General features: G+C 36.1%; 1 protein-coding gene across 3 annotated transcripts in view; it reads left to right on the forward strand.

The window, feature by feature from the left end:
* col24a1 (collagen, type XXIV, alpha 1) overlaps positions 1 to 22,307 on the forward strand; it is a 168,455-nt gene that overhangs the window by 115,951 nt on the left and 30,197 nt on the right. For all 3 annotated transcript variants that reach the window (XR_001924334.2, XM_012961425.3, NM_001374790.1), the window contains 13 exon segments: positions 199 to 252; positions 1,452 to 1,505; positions 2,015 to 2,068; positions 4,544 to 4,597; positions 10,871 to 10,924; positions 11,015 to 11,059; positions 12,080 to 12,124; positions 15,085 to 15,138; positions 15,653 to 15,706; positions 16,885 to 16,938; positions 17,538 to 17,591; positions 20,156 to 20,209; positions 21,232 to 21,339. Coding sequence is in view for 2 of the 3 variants with exons in the window: in XM_012961425.3 (XP_012816879.2) it covers positions 199 to 252; positions 1,452 to 1,505; positions 2,015 to 2,068; positions 4,544 to 4,597; positions 10,871 to 10,924; positions 11,015 to 11,059; positions 12,080 to 12,124; positions 15,085 to 15,138; positions 15,653 to 15,706; positions 16,885 to 16,938; positions 17,538 to 17,591; positions 20,156 to 20,209; positions 21,232 to 21,339 (738 nt within the window). In the remaining variant the exon portion in view is untranslated.

Consider the following 22,307-nt stretch of genomic DNA (forward strand, 5'->3'; position numbering starts at 1 on the left):
GATCTATAGGCAAGAAATTCCACTTGGTAAAGCATAAAACTGTATATAAAACAATTCTTAGTTTATATTGGCAATAGATTTTTGCTTGTTTTTGAATAAATATACGAATAAATGCCCAAATAGTTAATTCAGTTGCTCTTAGTTATTGGTCTAAGTTTACTTTTCAGCCTTCCATTAATGAGATGCATTCATTTGCAGGGACCTGTTGGAATGCCGGGAGAGACTGGACCATCTGGAGGGCCTGGAGAAAAAGTAAACAACCTTTTATTCTCAATTCATAAATTAAACATCACATAGAATAATTTAAGATTTTCCCTACACAAGTTTTGTTGATCCATAAAATTAAGCTATGTCTTAAGCTATGTATTAGGTTTTTCTCCTAGAAATTACCTTTACTTATATAAGTTGTATGCAAATGAGCCCTAAATAATAAACACTTTGAATGGACATGTTTTGTATAGGTTAAATTCCAAGTGTCTTTTCATTTGTTTTTGTTTTTTATTTAGTGGCTTAGTTGTGCTTTACTAATAGTATTATAAAATGTGTTCTGCAGAGCATTATATAACACTGCCATAATTAAAGATATGAGTTAGTGCATGGGACAGGACCAATTTGACTTGTGGGTAATAAGACTTCCCCATGGAATGTCCCCTTCATTCTGCTATTTATCCATCACAACAATGTTTCAGATTAATTAAAACTTTCCCAATTAAATGCATTTATACATGACAGGATACAAATCTATTTTTTTTTAATCAAAATCTTCTTATAAACATTACTGTAAACCTCTGTTAAACAATATAATGTGAGTTCTGATTTAGTTCAGGCCCATCCAGCTTATCTGTCACATGTTTGTTTTATAACTGTTCTGGGTCTGTAAAATTAATTTTCATTTTATGAGTTTGCAGACTGGGGCAAGAAGAAACCTCTTAGTTTAGTCACGTAATTAGAAACTTGATTTATGATTACCAAGTTCCTTTGATAGGGCTAGGGCATTCTCCTTTTTAGCATCTGTTCTAGAAAAGAGGAAAAAGGTAGATAAGCAGGTGGATGGGTTCTGGGTGTTGTTTCTTTGCTTTTGTGGCCTTGATAACATTATTTTGTAGTTATTAAATTGCTTCCAAATATATTTTTTATAACTTTATTTTTTATTCAGTAAGAAAAGTCACTGTAAGGTGTATCACATGGTTAGCTTCAAAATATTTTAATATATCTGGGTACCAACTCTTTACCATTCCACTCTAAGAGGGTCTTCTGTAGCCTCAGTTTACCCAGTTCAGCCTTTGGATGCACTCATACAGCTAGGCTGGCAGTGAATATGAGGCTTGGAGCATCAGGAATAGCTCCTAACATCATTGTTTGTAGACAACTTGGAAACTCACTCATTAAATTATGGTGGTTTAATTCTGCAAATTCTTCAAATTATAACACCCTATTTTTTTATTCAATAGGGAGACCGTGGCAGCCCTGGTCCTGAAGGCCCTTCTGGGGAAAAGGGCATTGCAGTAAGTAAACATGAAAATAATGAGAAGCTTTGTATGCATGGGGTGTTTATTACAGTGTTTATGAATGTAAAATTGTAGGTTTATTTGACTTTAAAGGAGAGCTAAAGCTTAACTAAAAAAGCAGGCTAAAAATGTTGTACATTAAATTTTGGGTTTCTGTACCAGCCCAAGCAACCACAGCTCTTTAGCAGGGAAAATCTGTGCCTCCAAAGATGCCCCCAGTAGCTCCCCATCTTCTTTTCTGCTGATTCCCAAGGAAAGCCTGAGTGATGGGGGTCAAATATTTTTGGGCTCCCCGTTTTTCCTCAAAAAGTTTCGTACTGTGCATGCACCAAATCTAAAAGTCTGACTAAGTGGAAAGATAGCGGTGGCCCTTCCTGCAGACAGATTCCTTGATTAGCAGCCCCAATTAAATAAGACTTGCTTGTTCACCCAATATGATTAATGTTGTTATACGCTATATTTGCGATAAAATTTTGTCTGAATGACTAAATCTTTTTCAATTCTAGGGCTATCTGGGAGCTCCAGGCTTAAGCGGACCAATTGGACCATCAGGACCACCTGTAAGTATTACCACAAACATTTCTGGTTTTTTTTTGTCATTTACAAAATATAATGAGCTGTGGGACGATGTACCGGTATATTAAATTCAAACTGACCAAAAATGTTGTCATTTCATAGGCAAATATCATCCAATACACAATGTTCAACTTTTAGTTATAGGGAAAGTTAGGGAGGGTAGGGTATGGTCATCATAGAGTCTTAAAGGAGAAGGTAATGTAAAAACTAAGTAAGCTTTTTCAGAAAGGTCTATGTAAATACAGCCATAAGCACTCACAGAAAAGCTGCACTGAGTCCTCTATCAAAAGAAACACATGATTTCTTGTCTCTTTTTTTGTAAACATGATGTTCCAATGTCTGACTTCCTCTCTCAGAAACATCCTTAATTCCAGTGGCACAGCTCTCTCCCCTCTCCTGCTCACCCCTTCCAAAAAGAATGCTAAGAACTCCCTCCCCCCTCCCTTAGTTATGTGTGATCTGAGCTATAACAGCTAGACTGCAAGCAGGAAGCTATTTAAAATGGCAGCTGCTGTCTTAAGCAAACGGAGAAAGCTTCTAGGGCTCTTTACTCAGGTATGGTAATACTTTCTGCAGAATAAATATATTGTTCTAGATGGCACTAATGTGGCGAATCTATTGGCAGTAAAATGCCAAAATAACTTTCCTTGTCCTTTAAGGGCAACGACAGACAGGGCCCTTTGTTGCCTGCAGGAAGTCATTTCTTTCAACAATGCACCCAAAAATACCCACCCCCTACAGATGTACTGTAATTTCTACATGTAAAACACTTTACATGTTCCCTTTACCCAGGACTTCTGCATGTAAAGTGTCTTACTTGTAGTGATTCCAGTGGGTGCCATGGGGCAGGTATTTTCAGGTGCTTTGTGGTCTGCGGCAGAGGAGATTTCCCACAGGTGTCACAAAGCATCCTGTGTCATGGCAATAAGCAACCCCAGGAAATCCATTGTTCTTTATGTTCATGTTGAGTGTGTTTAAAATCTGCATTGCCACAGCTCTCAAAATGCAGTTTGCCTTAATAGTTCAGAAGCTCTCAAAATGCTCATTCCAAGGGTGGGCCCTAGAAAGGTTAAACGTTATGTGTAGAATGGACAAAGGAGAGTGCTTATCTGCCCCTACTCTACTGTATATCGCACCATTTTTGAACAATTTAAAAATATAAAAAAATTGGAACCCTTAAATGTAAATCTCATTCATTAGAGGTGCATAACTAAAATAAGTCTTTGTCTGGGTAACCAGTTTTTGTCTCTTGTTTCTGATCTATGCAGGGCTTAAAGGGGTTGTTTGCCTTTAAATTAACTTTTAGTATGTTGTAGAGAGTGCTATTCTGAAACAAGTTGCAATTGTTTATAATTTCTAATTATTTGTGGGTTTTGCATTATATTATTTATATTATTTAGCTTTATATTCAGTAGCTCTCTAGTTTGAATTGTTTTGACAGCTATATGGTTGCTAGGGTCAAAACTACCAGAGTAACCAGGGAATGATGTGAATGAAAATCTGAAATATAAATAGAAGTTGGTCTGAATACAAAGATAAGTAATAAAAAGATACAATGAAATTGTGGCCTCAAAGAGCAATAGTTTTTTTGCTGCTGGGATCAGTGACCCCCTTTTGAAAGCTTAAAAGAGAAAAGCAAATAATTAAAAAATGCTTCATAAGAAAGACCAGTTGAAAAGTTGCTAAGAACTATCCATTCTGTAACATACTAAAAGTTAACTTAAAGGTGAACCACCCTTTTAAGTTGCAGAGATCAAGTATATGGTACGTCTTTTGTGGTATATTGGCACAGCAGATTTATAAAGTGTGCTGTCTCAAATTTGTTATTCCAGAAAAGTTCTAATTTATGCCACCGCTAAGTGTTTGAACTCTGCAATTGGGTAAACTTGTGCTTTTGGTAGCTTAAAAGAGCAGGATGGAGGAGATCTTGGCTTACGCCGTCATTTTTCCTCTTGACCAGATGATTTCTTACTTTGCTAAGTTTCTACAGTGTTTTACAAGCTGCAACCACTATTCTTTCTAGTATTTTGGGGTACTTTGTTGCTTGCAGGATAGGTGATTACCCATGGTCGATTAAGAGCTATGTGTGTAATGATGCCAAATATGCTGAATCCAAGAACTTTTACAGTATTTGGATTCTTATGAATCCTTTAGTTGAGCTGTACTGATTCCAAACCTGAAAAGTCACGTGGCCTTAGAGCAGTGGACCACAGAAATGGAAAACCTTTTATTCAAACAAGGCAGTTTTTCTAATTTCTTTGGCTTAAACTTGTATATGCAAATTAGGGTTGTAATTGTGTTCATTATGTAGTAGTGTATTTTGTGCAGGATTCAGCATATTGCCAAAACCTGTAAAACTGTAAAATTAACCCTTTAAAGAAGGTTATATAATAGTGTCTTGCACCTTCATGCAAATGTCCTTATATCTTATATGTCTAAAAACAATATTTTTTTTTTAGGGTCCAGCTGGTCCAAGAGGACCTCCAGGTGTGCAGGGTCCAAAGGGTAGAAGGGTAAGTACTGTATATTTTATCTTAAAATGTATACAAAATCATTTATGTTTATATACTGTATACTATAGACTGCGAGAGAGTGACCCTGTGGCTGCAAGTTGATTATTTGCTATACATTTATTTCTGTGTTTATCAACATTGGTTTTGTATAATTAACTTTGCTACTTTTGCAATCTTGTTGGAGAGCCATTGCAGCATAGAAATATCTGGGGTTTACTCTTTAGGTTTATACAAAGATCTCTGCAGTAAACATTGCTAGGGTTCTTTTATCTTGCCATGTCTTGTGTTGCCAGAAAAAAACAGAAGGTAGCATAGATCAAAGTGTAACCTGGAACACGTTATACCAGGGGTCTCAAACTCGCGGCCCTCGGTACAATATTTTGTGGCCCGCACCAACGCCTTCTCAAAAGCAATGAATGGATCGCGATTTTTATTGCGATTCAAGGGATAATGCAAGGCACGGTGGGCGGGAGCTTCTGATTGCGGAAATGACGTTATGCCATCATAACAGTTATTATGGGAAGACGTTCTGTGTGCACAATTAGCTGCTAAGGAGCTAATTGTGCACACAGAACGTCTTCCCATAATAACTGTTATGATGGCATAACGTCATTTCCGCAATCAGCAGCTCCCGCCCACCGTGCCTTGCATTATCCCTTGAAAGCCAATTTTTTGTGAAATCCCTTATGCGGCCCAGCCTCATCCTGACTTTGCCTCCTGCGGCCCCCAGGTAAATTGAGTTTGAGCCCCCTGCGTTATACAATGTCACAATGAAGCCAAAGTAGAACTTTTTGGCTTAAATGAGGAGCTTTTCATTTGGAGAAAGAAAAATGCTGAATTCCAGCATAAAAACCTTATCCCATCTGTGAAACATGATGGTGGAAGTGTTCTGGTTTGGGCCCTTTATACTGGGCCTCGGCCTGGATGGCTTGCCATCATTGACGCAACAATGAGTTCTGAACTATACCAGAGAATTGTAAAGGTAAATGTCCCTACATCCATCTGCGAACTGAATTTCAAGAGACAGTGGGTCATGTAGCAAGACAACGATCCTAAACACGCAAGTCGTTCTACCAAAGACTGGTTAAAGAGAAATAAAGTGAATGTTCTGGAATGGCCAAGTCAAAGTCCTGACCTCAATTCATTTGAAATGTTGTGGAAAGACCTAACACAAGCAGTTCAAGTGAGGAAACTCACCAATATCCAAGAGCTGAAGCTGTTCTGTATGGAGGAAAGAACTAAACTTCCTCCGAATCAATGTGCAAGACTGATAGACAGTTACCGCTAATGTTATTTGCAGTTATTGCTGCACCAGGGGGTCACACCAAATACAGAGAGCACAATTCACTTACTTTTGCCACATGCAGATATGTCTTTTTTTCCAATAAATACATGACCAGATATATACAATTTTGTTTCCTTTTATTAACTAGGTTTTCTTCATCTACTTTTAGGACCAGATATTATAGGTCACATTTATATAAAAATATAGAAAATGTTAAAGAGTTCACAAACTTTCAAGCACAACTGTACTTTTCCATTTTTTATCATTTAAAAATAAAATGTGTCCTTCATATAATATTTTAAATTAAAATAAACCGCTTACCCAATGCTGGGGTCAGCATAATTGCAAAGTACGTCAGCGCTAAGTGTTTCTGAGCATGCCTGAACTTCCTCCTTCATTCGCATAACTGGTCTACATATACTAGCCTGCATGGGCATTTTAGAAAGTATACCATGTACGTACTTTCACAAGTGGCATATGCTTTTACTGAAATATAGTTCCCTTTAAAGAGGTAATATACTATTTAGCTACAGATGTTATAATAAAGACAAGAGAAAGTGTGTTTTTTTTTTTTATTTTAGTACGACCTGTAGGTTTTTATTTTTAGTCGGTTTTTAATGACGTGCCCTTTTTGTAAGAGCTTTATAAGACAGCATCACATATGTGGGATAATTATTATAAACTCTTTAGTTGAATCTTTCAATTTAAATTTGAGCTGCTTCCTTATATGGATCTTCATCGCTTACCAACCTTCCTGCTCTTAAAAACTGGCCTTTGGATGCTCCTATTAACCTTTGCATGATGAAAACTGTCTATTGTTAATAAGTTGTCCTTTCTATTGGTTTATGGTACAGGTTGGTGTGAAGTTTCCTATCTATATTAGTAATGGAATTGATACCTCTGAGCAGTTAACTGTAAAGTTAATTCTTTTGTGTCTTTTATTCAGCTCTTCTCTCACTTCTCAAAGGAGTTTTCCTTTGTACCCAACCAAACCACCAAGAAATGTCAAATCTACAAACCTAAATTCAAAAGTATGCCTTTATGAACTGGCAATATGAATCTTTGTTCTTTAAATATTTATGTTCAATCTTATGCACCACAATACTTTTTACAGCTTATTTAATAACACTGGCCAACTTTGCATCTGTGCAGTAACCCACAACAAGCAGTCAGGGATTGCTTTCATTATATGACCTGCAGCAGAGCGACTGAAGAGAATTGTTGAAAGTTTACTATATGTTACTTGAAGGTTTTTCAGATATTGCAGGTTTCAGAATGATTTTCACAAATTTCAGTATTAATAATAGTGTAATAATAATAGAAGAAAGATGGGAATGAGAGTGGAATCTACTTTTATAAAAATATTCTGTAAATTATAGTCTTACATAAATATTTTATTGGTTTACTATACTTAGCCTTCATTCTGAAATCAGCCACAAGTTCTTGTGTGATTACAAAGTCATATAAAATAATTATCTATCCCCCTGTGCAAATGAAGACTGTGGAGCAGATTTATCAAAATGTGAGATTAGAGCTCACCACAGAATGTTACCCACTTTCTGTTCATTCATATGGGATTTTTAGAAGCTTATTAATCAAAGAGTAAACATTAGAGTCTTTTTAATAAATATGTTTTTAGAAATCCCATAGGAATGAATAGAGAGTGGGTGATTTTTTCTGTTGTGAGCTCTCATCTCACATTTAAATCTGTCTGTAAATCTCAAAACCCTATATTAAAGGCAGGGAACTATAGGAACAATTACAGGACAGGCTGACACTGATGCGATCAAAAATTTGAAGACTTGAAGCATCATGGGCCAACCTAACCGATATTTGTCCTAAAATTGGCCAGATATAGATCGGACAGCAGGGGCGGGCCAAGCCGACCGGGCGCCCTAGGCAACCTGGACGGCCACCTCGCCCTTGCACCTTCCTCATTCGCCCCCACCCCCCTTTGGCACGCATGCGCAGTTGAACGCGAGGGGGCGAGGGTTCGCGTTGCAATTCATCATTGCCCCCACCGCGTAAGGACAAGCGGCAGGGGCAATGACTAAAGAGCGTGGACTAGGGGTAGGCAGGAGAGGCTGCCTGGTGCCCCCCAATCGTTGCGCCCTAGGCAGCTGCCTCTTCTGCCTACCCCTAGTTCCGGCCCTGTCGGACAGGTTTGATTTTCCTGTCATATTGGGATTACACCGCTATCGTCTACCTTGGATGGGCATATTGGTGGAAAGATCCTCTTGTATGGCCACCTTAAGACCGCTTTCTATCCAGTGCAGTGATATTCCCAGTATCTCTATAAGGCTGCGTTTACAATGTATTACATGAGAATAAAAAACTGTGTCTTGTATTTTTAACTAATGGTGTCATGTGCAAGATATTTCATCCTTACTATTAGCAGATAAATGCTATTTTCCTCAAGTAGCCTTTCACCAGAAGACAATACTAACTCTGAGCAAATTACTTTAAATGTTGATGATGTGTAGATTAAGTGACAGCTGCAAACTGTTTGTACCAAACATTCAGGGACTGCCCATTTGTCACAAGTCACTGGAATGTTATTGTGTGTATTTATGAAGATGTTCTGAGAAAAGTTATAGAGTAGTGCTAATTGGAAACAGAGCCAGCGCTAATTTGGTGATTCTTTGCTATTATTTTTTCAAGCTGTACAAAATAAATGCTTGCACTCTATATAACCGCTAAACATAGATATATATTAGCCATGACCTTCTTTAACTGAATTGAGTGTGCATGGAGTATGTCTCTGTCAGATGTGGTCTCTCTGGTCATGCCAGCAAAGAGTCTAACATGCAACATGTAACTTAAACAGTTTGCTTTAATAATGGGGAATTTTGCACCAGAAACAGCATTATTGCTAATAAACAAAACAAGTACAGAACCATATGTAGGGTATATATAGTAGATTGCAAACTCTTTTGGGCAGGGCCCCCTTCACCTCTTGTATCGCTTATTGTTTGCTTTATATGTTACTCTGTATGTCCAGTGTATCAAACCCACTTATTGTACAGCGCTGCGGAATATGTTGGCACTTTATAAATACATGTTTATAATAATAACTTACAACATTTAAGGTATTTAACTGATGCTAGCTTAGAAAAAAGGTTACAGAATTGTGCCTATTCATTTAATGTATATATATATTCCAAGTACAAATGGGTAATTGCTTTCTTTTTACCCTTAATACCTCCCCACCCTCTGGAATTTAGGAAGTTATCTAAAGAAAGCCCCTTCCTATATGTGTCTTAGGCAACAGGGTAGGACTGGGCTGCTGGGACAGTGGGAAAAAACCCGGTGGGCCCCAGCGGCCAGACCCGACCCTTGCCGGCGCTCCCCCAGCCGACCGTTCCTTCCCTGATGCAATAAACTTACACCAGGGTGGGGGACCCTGTGGGGGGTTAGGGAGGCTCTGCAGGGGGTTAGGGGGTGAAGGGGATGTGGTCGGTGGTAGTACCCCAGCACTCAAATATACAAAAGATTATGGTGAGCTCTAATCTCACATTTTGATAAATCTGCTCCACAGTCTTTATGCCAGATTGCCTCATGTAAAGTGATTTACGTGCAGCAATCCCCTTACTTCTGGATTAAAAGTGTACTTTTCCACCTACAGGTGGCCATACTCTGAAAGATTGGCTTGTTTGGCAAGTGTTCTGCCTGAGGCCAAATTATGAAATTGCATTGTATCTGAATCATCAAAAGCAGCCCACATGTTGCAAAGCAAAAATGTATATTGACCTTATGTTGTGTATTTAATTGATTCCAACCTGTTACACTCAAAGAGTGTAGTTATTAGCAATGTAATGTAACATTGCACAGTGCAGGAATTAACTTTTCCCATGGTGGAATTTTTTTAATCAAAAATATATACATGGAATTTCATGTTCTATAATTAATAAAGGAATTATTTGTTTAAAATTTTAATTATGAACCTACAGTTTAGGAATTTTTATGGAATACAGAAGTGTTTTCCATACAATATATTCTTGCAAGCAAATTTAAAAAATGTAAAATTAAAGCTTAAATTCCAAGGAAGCTTGTAAGAACCTGCTGACTGCTAATTGTACTTTGTACTGTGAAATTCTTCTTCCCAGCAATATTATCGCTATCCTTACTCCTTCACTGCAAAACTGCTGTAGGGGAAACACTGATAGGAAGTATCTCTGAATCTGCATTTTGTTTTTTTTACTATTTACTCCTCACAAATTAATGGATGTGTTTATGACATACCAGCAAAATTTTGGCACATGAGGATCGCAGTGGTATACTTTGATTCTAAGTAATTACTCAATATCACCGCCACAATAAACCAAACAGCGCCAGATGTGAGTTATGACAAGAGGAACATTTATACTTTAGTAAATGTGCCCCTTAATACCCCAGAACACACGGCAAGATCAATACAATGCCCTTAAAACACCTGATAGTATATTTTGTATATACACTGTATTATGACCCCAGAACAAATTGCAGGATAAATGCAGTACCAATTTTATATTTATTTCCTCTAATTTGTTTGTTGTGGGAAATTTAATTAATATTTGGTTTGGAGGCTTAACCTCCCCAAGCATTTATTAAAACCTGCCCATGTATGCCAGTGTACTTATTGCATATGTAGTTCTATACATACTGTTCTTCTATAGTCATTTATAGGAATTAATAAAAAAGTAGCAGGCATACAGGGTAATACAATATTACGTCATACATTTGCCATAGCAACCAATTGTTAGTTTTCAAACATCTGACAAGTACATGCTACCTGCTAATGAATTGTTATGGGTTATTAGACAAGTAGTGAATTTGAATAATTTATTTATTACACAACTCCCATTATATTTGTGTTCACTGTGTTTAGCAAAACTGAGGATAAACCCTACCAGTGTAAAGAGGATAGTTACATGACCATGTTGCATTCTGCTTCAGCATTACCACCTTTTATTGTTGTGTTTGACAAGCAATGTTCTGTTATTTTTCAGGGGCCACAAGGTCCTGATGGTCCAACAGGAGAACAAGGCATTGAAGGAATTAAGGTAGCACAAAGTAAAATACTGTTAAATTCTTTTGGCCATGTACTGGCCATGTACTTTTTTTTACACCCATGAAAATCTTTGTTTCTGTAGGGTGAACTTGGTGAATCTGGAAAAAAAGGCTTACCTGGACATATTGTAAGTCAAAAAATAATTCTTAAACTCTACATTATGGTTCAAGGTTAATATGTCATATATATATATTTAATATGTCAAGCCGAACAAACACAACATTTCGGGGGCAAGACCCCTTTACACCACCCTAGGTTGTGAATTACCCCTATAGCTTCCATTTGACTTTAACTTAGGTAGCTTATAATAATACAAATCTATAAATTAAATAACTAGTATGGTATATTTATTATGTTATTATATGTTGTGTATATGATATGATATGTTGTATATTATCATACTGTCCTGGTGGTAAAGTTTACAGATTTTTAAGAACAGCAGCCCTGTCAAATGATATATTAAGCTGGGCTGTATATAAATCTATGAAACTGTATTGTCCAGATCACTTATCTAAACTGCTACATATAAGCATGGTTCGCTTTTTGGGTGAAGACACATGGAGCTACTAGTGGCTGCTAAAATAGACAATGCTGATCATTTACTGATAATTGTCTCAACATGTGTTTTAGAAGAGGCAATTCACAGTATTGTCTATGGCAGGGTATGTTTTGTTGTTTAGGGCTCTGGCACACGGGGGAGATTAGTCGCCCGCGATAAAACTCCCTGTTCGCGGGCGACTAATCTCCCCGAGTTGCCTACCCCTGCCATCCCACCGGCGAACATGTAAGTCGCCGGCGGGATGGCAGACGCGGCGGCGCGATTTCGCGCAAATCGCCGAAAAAGACTCGCGAGTCTTTTTCGGCGATTCCCTGAAATTGCCCCGCCGCGTCTGCCATCCCGCCGGCGACTTACATGTTCGCCGGTGGGATGGCAGGGGTAGGCAACTCGGGGAGATTAGTCGCCCGCGAACAGGGAGTTAAACGCGGGCGACTAATCTCCCCCGTGTGCCAGAGCCCTTAGTAGCCATGAAAAAGTAGCTGCTACTAGTAGCTCCTTGTGTATTCACCCTTATAGTAACCATATGAGTGAGGTGTTTTTGACTTGGTGCTTTTGTAGCTGATCAATACAATAATGTGTTTTGCGTAGGGGAAAGCAGGTCATCCTGGAGAAAGAGGCGAACAAGGAAAAACGGTAAGATATTAATGTTTGTATCCAGATAACTTATACCAGAACAATGAATAAGTCACATCACTGCCATGTATCTTTTTTTTTTTTTTTTTACCAGTAAATGGTATATGTCCTTCTCTATGAACATATATATACTAAACAAAAAAAAGTGAAAACACCCAACCGGTCAGCTGAGCTGAGAATCAACTTTTACTCATTTTGTACAATTTTCACTACTTAAACGTGGTAGCGGCTCAAAACAAGCCATCACATAGCTTGACATATACATATGATATATACTTGTATATAAACAAAAGGCACTTTGCATAATTATTAGCAAACACAAGTGGGATTTCACTTTTAAGGTGGCGACAACTCAGCATGAGTATACGGGGTGTGTTTTAATGTGTTGGTATATGCATATGTTTGCTGATCACACAAAAAATGTATACCAGCTACAGAGCTGATTTACTAACACTCATTTTTCTGCAATTTGTATTTATTTTTGAGGGGATTTATTATGCTCTTTTTCTGCTTGCTTTTGAAACCTGAATCTTGGAAGATTTTAGTTGGCAAGATTTTGAATTTTTTACAATTTTTGTAGATAAAACATGATCAACCCCAGAAAATTGTGGGAAAAATAGCCTTGATCAAGAAAAAACATTGTGTTCACAAAAAAACGCAATAATAAACATTAGTATTTAAGCCTCCTTTATATATATATATATATATATATATATATATATATATATATATATATATATAAAAAAACGTCTTTTGCAAACTGCAAATTATATTAACTAGTGTATGTAAAATCCCATTTTTTAGACTCAAGGAATAGCACATTAGAAAAGTCTTGAAGCAATTATTTGAAAGCTTTGGTCCCTAAATAAATGATGGCATCTGATTTCTAAAATAGCAGAAATTAATATGCCTTTATTACCTTGTCTGTGATATATTTTTACAGTGTTTCTTAAACCAACACTGTCTGCAATCATGTGCAGTACTATTTGAGCTTAAGTAAAGATACGTTAAAGTTTAAATTCCCTAGGTGAGTGGACATTTCTTATAATATGGCTCCAGTTATATGACAGGAATTCGGCTTCTGTTTAAATCTGCTTCTGTTTCAATTCCCAACTCCCCTGTTTCAATTTGATAATAAATCTGTTCAGTCTTATGAAATGAGGGCTGTCATTTATACCAAGGCTTATGAGAAAAAAAATGTAAACTCTAAAGTGTATCCTTGATAAAGATTCTAATGTGGACCGAAATATTGGATACAAGTGATAATAAATAAAGACATTTTGTTGTTTTTATATTTCAGAGTGCTGGTCCTTACCAAAAAGAAATATATATATATACACACACACACTTATTTAAGGGGTAAAGAGGTATTCAAAACCCTGTTTAAATTAAACATGATTTCTCTTTCCACTCTCATCTGAGAATCTTGTTTGCAAATACATTGGCCAAAAAACTAGGGATGTACAGAACCTGGGTATCAACCAAATCCAAGCCTTTTTCAGCAGGATTCAGCTGACTCCAAGAGCCAGGCTGAACCATTAAAACTACATGACCTTAAGATACGTAATTAAGGGTATTCATTTTTTTTCCATGCTTATGTGCATGGACTTTGTTTACCTCTTCTGTACCCAACTTTGCATATAAAATTAGGGTTCAGATTTGTCCGAATCCTTCCTGAAAGATTTGGGGTTTAATAGAATTCCAAAAATATGAATTCCTTACAGAAAACAAGTAGGTATCCTATATGGGCACCTTAGACATATTAAAACCATTCAGACTGTTTCATGGTTAGAATAAACCGCAGGATTACAGCCCTACAAGGCAGTGCTGCTAATTACTGTCCCACTGTGCCATGGTATTAATACATGTATGGCATTTGATATCCAAATTTAAGTAAGACATTTCCCTTAAAGGGGATATATAGCATAAATGTTTACAATGCGCTAAACCATGTAAAAAACTGTAAAATAGAAGGAAGTGCTTTTATTTTAATACCTTTGGGTTCAAATATGTCCATAACTGCTTGAAAACTGTGCTCTACCCAGACCTTATGCCAGCTTCCGGTTTAGAAGTATATCGGCGGGTGTCATAGACTTCTTTGACACCCTCACCTAGTTAAAGTGAAGTGAATATTCATAGATTGGGCGGGGCTTAGTTAGCTCACAGACAATCTGTTCCTGCTCTACCCGCTCCTCTTCCCCCCCCCCCCCAGCAGCACAAGCAGAGAGACACAGAAGGAGGGAGGGGTTTTCCCTGCTGCTGCTGAGTAAAGCCAGTCAGTGCTGTGACCAGTTCCTGTGGGAGACTGAAGGGACACTCCCATGTCTCATTTTGCTCTGGCTTCAAACTTGAGTGGTTGTCTCTGCAGCTCTCATATAATGGCAGTTTTAGGAGGTAAAATGCTTTCAAAACATCTTTCTTTCTGCATAATTTCACATTTTAAGGGAGGATGAATATTATAACTGAATATGAACTTTATATAAAATGTCTCCTTTAATTTGGATTACCCTACCTTAAGTCCAGTAAAAACATTTAAACATTAAATAAACCCAGTAGGATATTATGTGAAATTATACAGTTTAGTTGCAATCAAATCGAAGGTACTGTTTTATTACTGAGAAAAAGGAAATTATAACATTGTAAGCATATTAGATTTTAGCCACCGTATTGTAAATAAGACCATGCAAAGGCCTATGCATATTTGCTTCTTTTGTGATGCACAAATATGTATGTATAATGTTAGTTTCATAGCAAGCTCTTTCATCTATGTCGCAAGCTGAAAATAAATATATCAGTGGAAAGCATCCAATAAATAGGTTCTTTATTAAATATATGGATTTTTATTTTATTTCTACTACTTTTTCTACTGTGTACTGATGTGTATATTCTAAATAATATTCTATCCTTATCACAATGTATAACACTGTTTGGTCCACCTAAAAAGCTGTCTGTTTCATCAGGGTCCTCCAGGCACCCCGGGAAGTGTGGGAGACAAGGGACCACCTGGAGAGCCAGTAAGTTTACTATAAATTGTATTTGATTGGTACTGCTATAGTCTGCTGCACCTTGCACCCACAGGTGTTTTTTATTGTGATGCAAGGTGCTGACATTAGCCATGCCGTGGACTTGCCCAGGATGTAAATTGCACCAACTTTATTAGAAAATTCATGTTTCTGCCCACTTGCAAGGCATTTGATACTATGAAAATAGGCCTGGATACAAAAAATAAAAGACAGATAAAGTAATGGTGTAAAGAGGGAAGGTTTGCCTAATCTAAAAAAAAATACTGGTTTGCTGTTTTACATTTAAACTGGTATCATTTTAGGACACTTTACTAATCAGCTTAAAAATAGTATGTGTCCTGTTTCTTAAGGGTGAAGGAAAACATTGATATTTTTAAGAATGTGAAAAGAGAGATAAGTATGTTATTTTCTCAAGGATATTAGCAGATATTGAGGATTATAATAAACTTTTCCATAGTCTTAAGGTGGCTAATGTACATTATATACATTTTATCTCTAATGTTAGGGACAAAAGGGACCACAAGGTGAAACTGGACCACCTGGGGAAACAGGCCTTGAGGTGCGTAAGAATTTTTTTGTACAGTTTTTTTTTTTTAGTTCTTTTGCAATATTAGAAATGGATACATGACACTTAGGTGCCCATTCATGAAAGCACAAATTTCTTTATTCAGAAAAAATCGTATTTTTTCTAGTCAATAGAAATTTTTTGTAATGACCATAATAGTATCATTAAAATTACGCGACTTTTTCGTGGTTTGCGTTAACTTCCACGAAAAGTCGTATTTTTCGCTAAGACTACGATCATTTCGGAATTCATTCAAACTTTGGTATCGTGACTTTCTTTTGGCCAGGTTGGATCTGGAAGGCTTCCAAAATCATGCATTGAAGTTTCAGTGCCAGAAAGGTTTTCGCGCCATTTACGATCGTTCGGGTCTGAAAATTTTGTGACTTTCAGATCACAACCACAATATTTTTGTATGATTGTGAAAAATTTTTCGCACATCAGAAATGATTATTATTTTTTCCAATCGTGCTTTTAACCAGCAAAAATTCGTGCTTTCATGAATGGGCCCCTTAGAGACTTAGTTTGTACAAAAGTTGTAATAGAAAATTATTATGCATTTCTTAACAGAGACTGGATGTAATTAATATATTTATCATTGAGGGTAGAAATGATTGTAATCAATAATGTCTCCAAAAACATTTTTTTTTATCACACTAAATTTGTGATAATTCTTGAAGAATGTTGTGTTGAATTTTCTATTATACCTTTAAGTAATATGCACCCAGATATGGTCACAAAATATACCACATTTACCCATAACTTGCTCTTAAAATAAAGCCAACTATTCACCAGTGATAGTCATCTACAGACTACAATATGATCTAACAATTAATTGATTTAATGAGCTGCGTCCAGCATTTGAAGATGTAAATAATCCTAACCAAATATAAGATTGCAGCAGGGCGCCAAAGTGCTGTGTAATGGGATTTAAAGATCAGAAATTAGGAGAGGTAAAAATAACTCCAGGTTTCACACATGATATGTAAGGTTAAGGTGCATTGATCTTATATATGCAGTTTTAGTGAGTGAACCATTTTAAAGGTTGTGCACACCAGACCAGATGACACCAGAGTAGTTAAAATAATTACCTTATTAGGTTCCATTAAAAACAGAAATTTGTCTATTAATTAATACAATGCAGTTTTTTTGATGATTAAGGGATATTTTTATAGGGTCCTTCTGGATCTGAGGGAGAAGTTGGTCCACAAGGAGAACCTGGTGTAAAGGTATGTTTAAAATGTAGTTAAAGGTGATTTTTAAATACATTTGGGTACCAATATCATACCCACCATGCAGTGTGCTGGCAGTTTGTGGGTACACTGCTGCGGTGCTCTTAAGGTGCAGTGCTCAATACATTGTAAAAAAAATCAGAAATTCAGAGTACACAGCTTTCAGTGGATCTATGAAACAGATCATATTAAACATATTTCTGTAGCTTTAATTTTGTAAATATCATGTGGAAAAGATGAAGCTATTATTAATGGTGAATTATTTAATCTTACGTAAGCTCATTAAGAAACATTAATACTTGTTTGGGTGCCAAACAATCAACTCTTTCCTGATTTGCCTGCAGAGGTAGTGAGGCTGATCTGGTCAATTGGCCCCTGGGTCATGGTAAAGATCACATAAATACATCCTGATGCCTACACAGATTAATATATGAGTAAGCCCCAATCAGATTTTGGTCCTCAAAATCATCTTTTTTATGGCCAACTTTATTCTAAGCTTGAAGTTTCTTTTCCTGTTTGCTTTGAAACCTTGTAAGCATTATTACTAGTGTTTTATGTATTTTCCATATATTATATTTTATTTGTGTATTTTGCAGGGAGAACTCGGTCCTCCTGGAAATGTTGGAGCACAAGGAGAGCCAGGTTTAAGGGTACGGAATTTGTTACAGTTAGGTTTTGCAGTGTTGTGTTTAAACAATCTGCCAAAAAATCCATTATTGGATTATATTGAAATCTGATCAGTTCGATGACCAGTTGAACTGAATAAATCAGGGCCTTCCAGTGATTTGATATCTCTGCTCCCCCTTAAAGAAATGAAATGTTAAAACCTGTAAAAGGTAAAAAGTTAGTCATCAGTATTGATCTAATAGAACTGGAGATGAGTTTTTCTTAGGAGACTGATCAGAAAATCAAACCAGAATGATTAGTTCTGACTTGGTTTGATTTGACTGGATTAGCGATTTTCATTAATAAATCATAAATTTGTTATAGATCAAGCAATTGATAAATAAGACTTTGGATAAATCTGCACCATTTTTTTCTTCGCTTGAATAATGTTTTTTCTACCCTTATCCTTTTACCATTATGGGGCACAAAATGTGAATTTAGTGCTTAATACATAAAAATTTACCTGCTTCTATTAATTTCTATGGGAATTTTAGAAGCATATTTATCAAATGGTGAGTTCTAACTTTCTCCCAGTGATAAATACGCTTTAAAAATCCTATAGGAACAAATAGAACATGGGTGAGTTTTTATGTTTTATGCTCTAAACTCACAAACTGTCCCTTAAAATTAGTTTAAAAATTATTTCCTTATTCTCTGTAATAATAGAACAGTACATTGTACTTGATATTACTAATCCTTATTGGAGGCAAAACAAGTCTATGGGGTTTATTCAATATTTGAATAATTTTTAGCAGATTTAAGTTATGGAGATCCAAATTACAGAAAGATCCCTTATCCGGAAAACCCCAGGCATTCTGGATAACAGGTCCAATACCTGTATAGCAAAAGACCTGAATTATAGTCGTAATTTGATATAGGAATAGTTAGTGCAATCTAAGGGCGGATTTATCAAAATGTGAGATTAGAGTTTACCACAGAAATACTCGCCTGCTTTCTATTCATTCCTATGGAATTTTTAGAATTTTTTTTTTTTTAATGAACTCTAACGCTAACTAATCCGTTGATAAATACACTTCTGCCCCTAAAGACTCTCTGCTTTATTCTTTAGCAAAAACAGAATTAATAAATGTCCAAAAGCCTGAAACATTGTTTTCCTTGTACCTCAGACTTAATTATTGGATAAGGTTACTGTGCATAATTAAATATTATATTAAATATCACATAGTAATAATGTATTGTAAAATATAAAAAGTCTTCAAGGAGTTTCACGATCATATAAGTTAAAAAAAAAATGTAAAAAAGGAGGATATTAGAACACTCATAGCTTTATACATGTAAAGGAACATAAGGTATACTTGTACTTTACAATAGAGTTACAATGTTTTTAAAATATATTTCAATCATGACACAAGTGACATAAAAAATAACGGATCAGAATTTAATTAATCCCTAGGCAGCATTTCTATTAATGGAATTAAATACAGAAACAGAAATTGCAGTAAATATAGTAATTAAATACAGAAACTGGGATTAATGTACTTCTCCACTTTAACTAGATGTATTTTATTAATGGTCCTGATGATCAGATTGATGGCACACAGGACACATCTGGATTGCAGGTGTGTCCTTTGTGACCTGTAGCCAAGTGTTTCCTTTCCTGTAGTTCTAATAAAAAACAGAGGAGAGAAAAGAAAGAGTAAAAAGAAGAAAAAGATATTGTGGTGGGGGAAGAGAAGGAAAAGATAGATGAAGGTGAACATGAGAGAAAACTTGAATTAGGAAGCTCAAGAACATAAAGGGTGATTTAGGACAAAGTGAAAAATGTAGACAAAAAGGGAAAGTGAGGAAGACATGGAAAGCAGAAGAAAAACTGTAATAAGGAGAATAAGAATCTGAGAAGCACATGAGGTGGAAAAGGAGACATGGGAACATTACTGGCAGTGTATTTGTATAATATGAAAATTGAAATTGAAATGAAATTTCCACTGTATCTGTTGGCCTTTTAAAAACTAATTGCAGTAATATATTGTCTTCTACATGCTAGATGTAAAACATGACAAAAAGGGTTGGTTATAGCAAATAGTTTTGAGAAGAGATCTTAGTCTTAGAGACAATGAGCAGGTTGAAAAAACAATTTAAAGCAGAATATGTTAGACTAATTACTGTGAGAAGTTACTATGAATACAGTTATTTAGTAATTAGTTAAAAGGCAGATAAAGCTTTTGAAGATGCATGGTTCTAATTATACCTAAATCATAAAACTAAAGTTGTTAAGCCAAAAAAATGTTTTACTTATATTACTTTTCGTCGGCCTCTCTGTGGTAAAATGATTGGGCAATTACAGTGTACCAGCACGTACGGAGGATGTGACAGGCCGTTAAGGCAAGAGTGTAAGCTAACCAAAAGGGGTTCCTGGCAGAATGTATTATATGGATACTGTACCCCAGTATATAGCTAGGTTCATCCCTATGCCTTGTATCTTAAAGTACTTTACTTTCTATTAAATGGATTATGCTAAATAATCTTCAACCCTGTTTTTTTCATTTAAAGTCTCTGTAACATGCTTTACAATTTGTTTGGTCATCAGGGGGATCTTGGACCTGCAGGAGAAGAGGGCATACAAGGCAAAGATGGACCCAAGGTAATTTTGCAGAGGGAAAATGATGTGAATTACAGATTCAGCATGCATAATATTAGGTACAAATTGTGATATTATTCATATTTCTTTATATGTATTGATCATGCAATGTTAATTGGACATGAGTGCAGTCAAAGAAGAAAGAAAATAGGACTGCCACTGACTTTTTTTTCTTTGCATTAATTTGGAATAGCTGATGATGTGTTCAGGCAGGGTTCATTTGTAGCTAAGATATACTGAGAGATACACACGAGGAAGAACATGTTCTAAGATGGTGAATTTAGAAATAAAAATGTTTTACCACTTTTTTCTTTCCTGAAACAAGATGTGTTTAAGGAAAGAGAAAAGTGTTAAAAAAAAAAAAATCGCCACTCCATTCTTCCTTAATTACAGTCTTTCTCCTGCTTACTCTGTTCCCTCATACCTTGTTTTCTTAAATCACATTAATGCTTAACCATGTTTATACCCTTTTCAATTTTTACCTTAATCAGTTTCTGTGACTGTGTTTTTGTATATTTTTTATGCTAATACTTAAAAGCTACATGTATATAAAAACAAATTAAAACAATATAACCCATTTTGAGGACCATAAGCAGTTCTGTATTTATGAGGGACAGATAAAGTGAGGTACATAGGCACCCCCCCCTCCACCCTTTACCTATCCCCTAACTTTAAGAACATCGGTGTGAGATGCACGGAGCACAGGAAGATGGCAGACACAAGTTTGTCTTGAATTGGCAGAGTTTTGCTCCCCTTAGAGCTCTAGCCCTTGCATCCAGGGTCATTGTAAATAACTTACAGGAAATATTAGGACAAGATTAAGCTTGATGAGAAAATATGTCATCTCATTGCAGATTTCAGAAGTTCAATTGCATATTCTGGAGATAAACCATTAGTTAAGATTTTTTTCTTTTAAATCAGTCTGGCCTTAATAGGGTTATGTAAAATAAATGAATACAAATGTACCTGTTTTTATCTAGTTCATATTCAGATCTGGTATGCTATGGTTTGATTTGTTTTTAAAGGGAGAGCAAGGTGACAATGGTCCCAAAGGGGAAAATGGGGAAAAAGGAGAGGAAGGAATTCCAGGAATTCAGGGTCCTACTGGTGAATCTGGCAACGTAGGTCCACAAGTAAGTATGCTTGTTTCAATAAACTAACTTATTATCTTGAGAGTACCCATGCATTTTTTAAGTCTACTTTACTGCCATTTTCACATTTGTCACTGAAGAAGCAATGATGGGGCAAAACTTTAAGGGTTTTGATGCTGTCCTTTTATAAGGATAGAAATAAGTGATCAGAAGGCCTAAACCACTTTATGGGCCTTTAGCCTTAGAGTTTTATATTTCATATATGTGTATAGTTAAAATTTCAGCACTTCATTACTGTATTTAAACTAAGCTTTAGTATCTCTTCAGTGCTCGTTATTGAATCAACCATATCAACTTCAAGCAGTAATGGAAAGGGTAATTTATCTGCTTTGTCTTTGGGACAGTGGCTCTGGCACAGAGTGTATATCAAGCATCTTCTTAGAAAGCATGACAGAACTGCTGCTGTAGATTGTAGAAATAGTAACATAGGGTGCCCATAAAAAATACCATCCTGCCTAAAATACTTTTATCTATACCGTACCTATCCTTCTCCAATAGATACAAAAGACCATTTAACGCTTCAGTCCTAAATACCGAACCAGCTAATAATAAACCACACAGAATTGGCATGTAACTTAAAAATTAAATAAATGGCATGTTCCTCATCCAAAAATAGGATATGATTTCCCCTCTTATAGTCGTAAATTCATGCTCCTACACTTGACTCATTGTTTGCGAATAAGGGGCAGATTTACCAATAGTGTTTTTGTTTCCACGATTCATATTTTTTAAAGCTAAAAATATAAATTTTAATTTTATTTAAAAAGTAATTGTAATTGATCCCAAGATATAATTAATCCTTATTGGATGCAAAACAATCCTATTGGGTCTTAAGGTATGGAGATCCAAATTACAGGAAGACCCATTATCCAGAATACCCTTGGTCCCGAGCATTCGGGATAACGGGTCCTATACCTGTATTCGCTTTTGTTGCATTTCAGCAACCACTG

Source organism: Xenopus tropicalis, chromosome 4 (assembly GCF_000004195.4).
Source record: "Xenopus tropicalis strain Nigerian chromosome 4, UCB_Xtro_10.0, whole genome shotgun sequence".
NCBI classification, from domain to species: Eukaryota; Metazoa; Chordata; class Amphibia; order Anura; family Pipidae; genus Xenopus; species Xenopus tropicalis.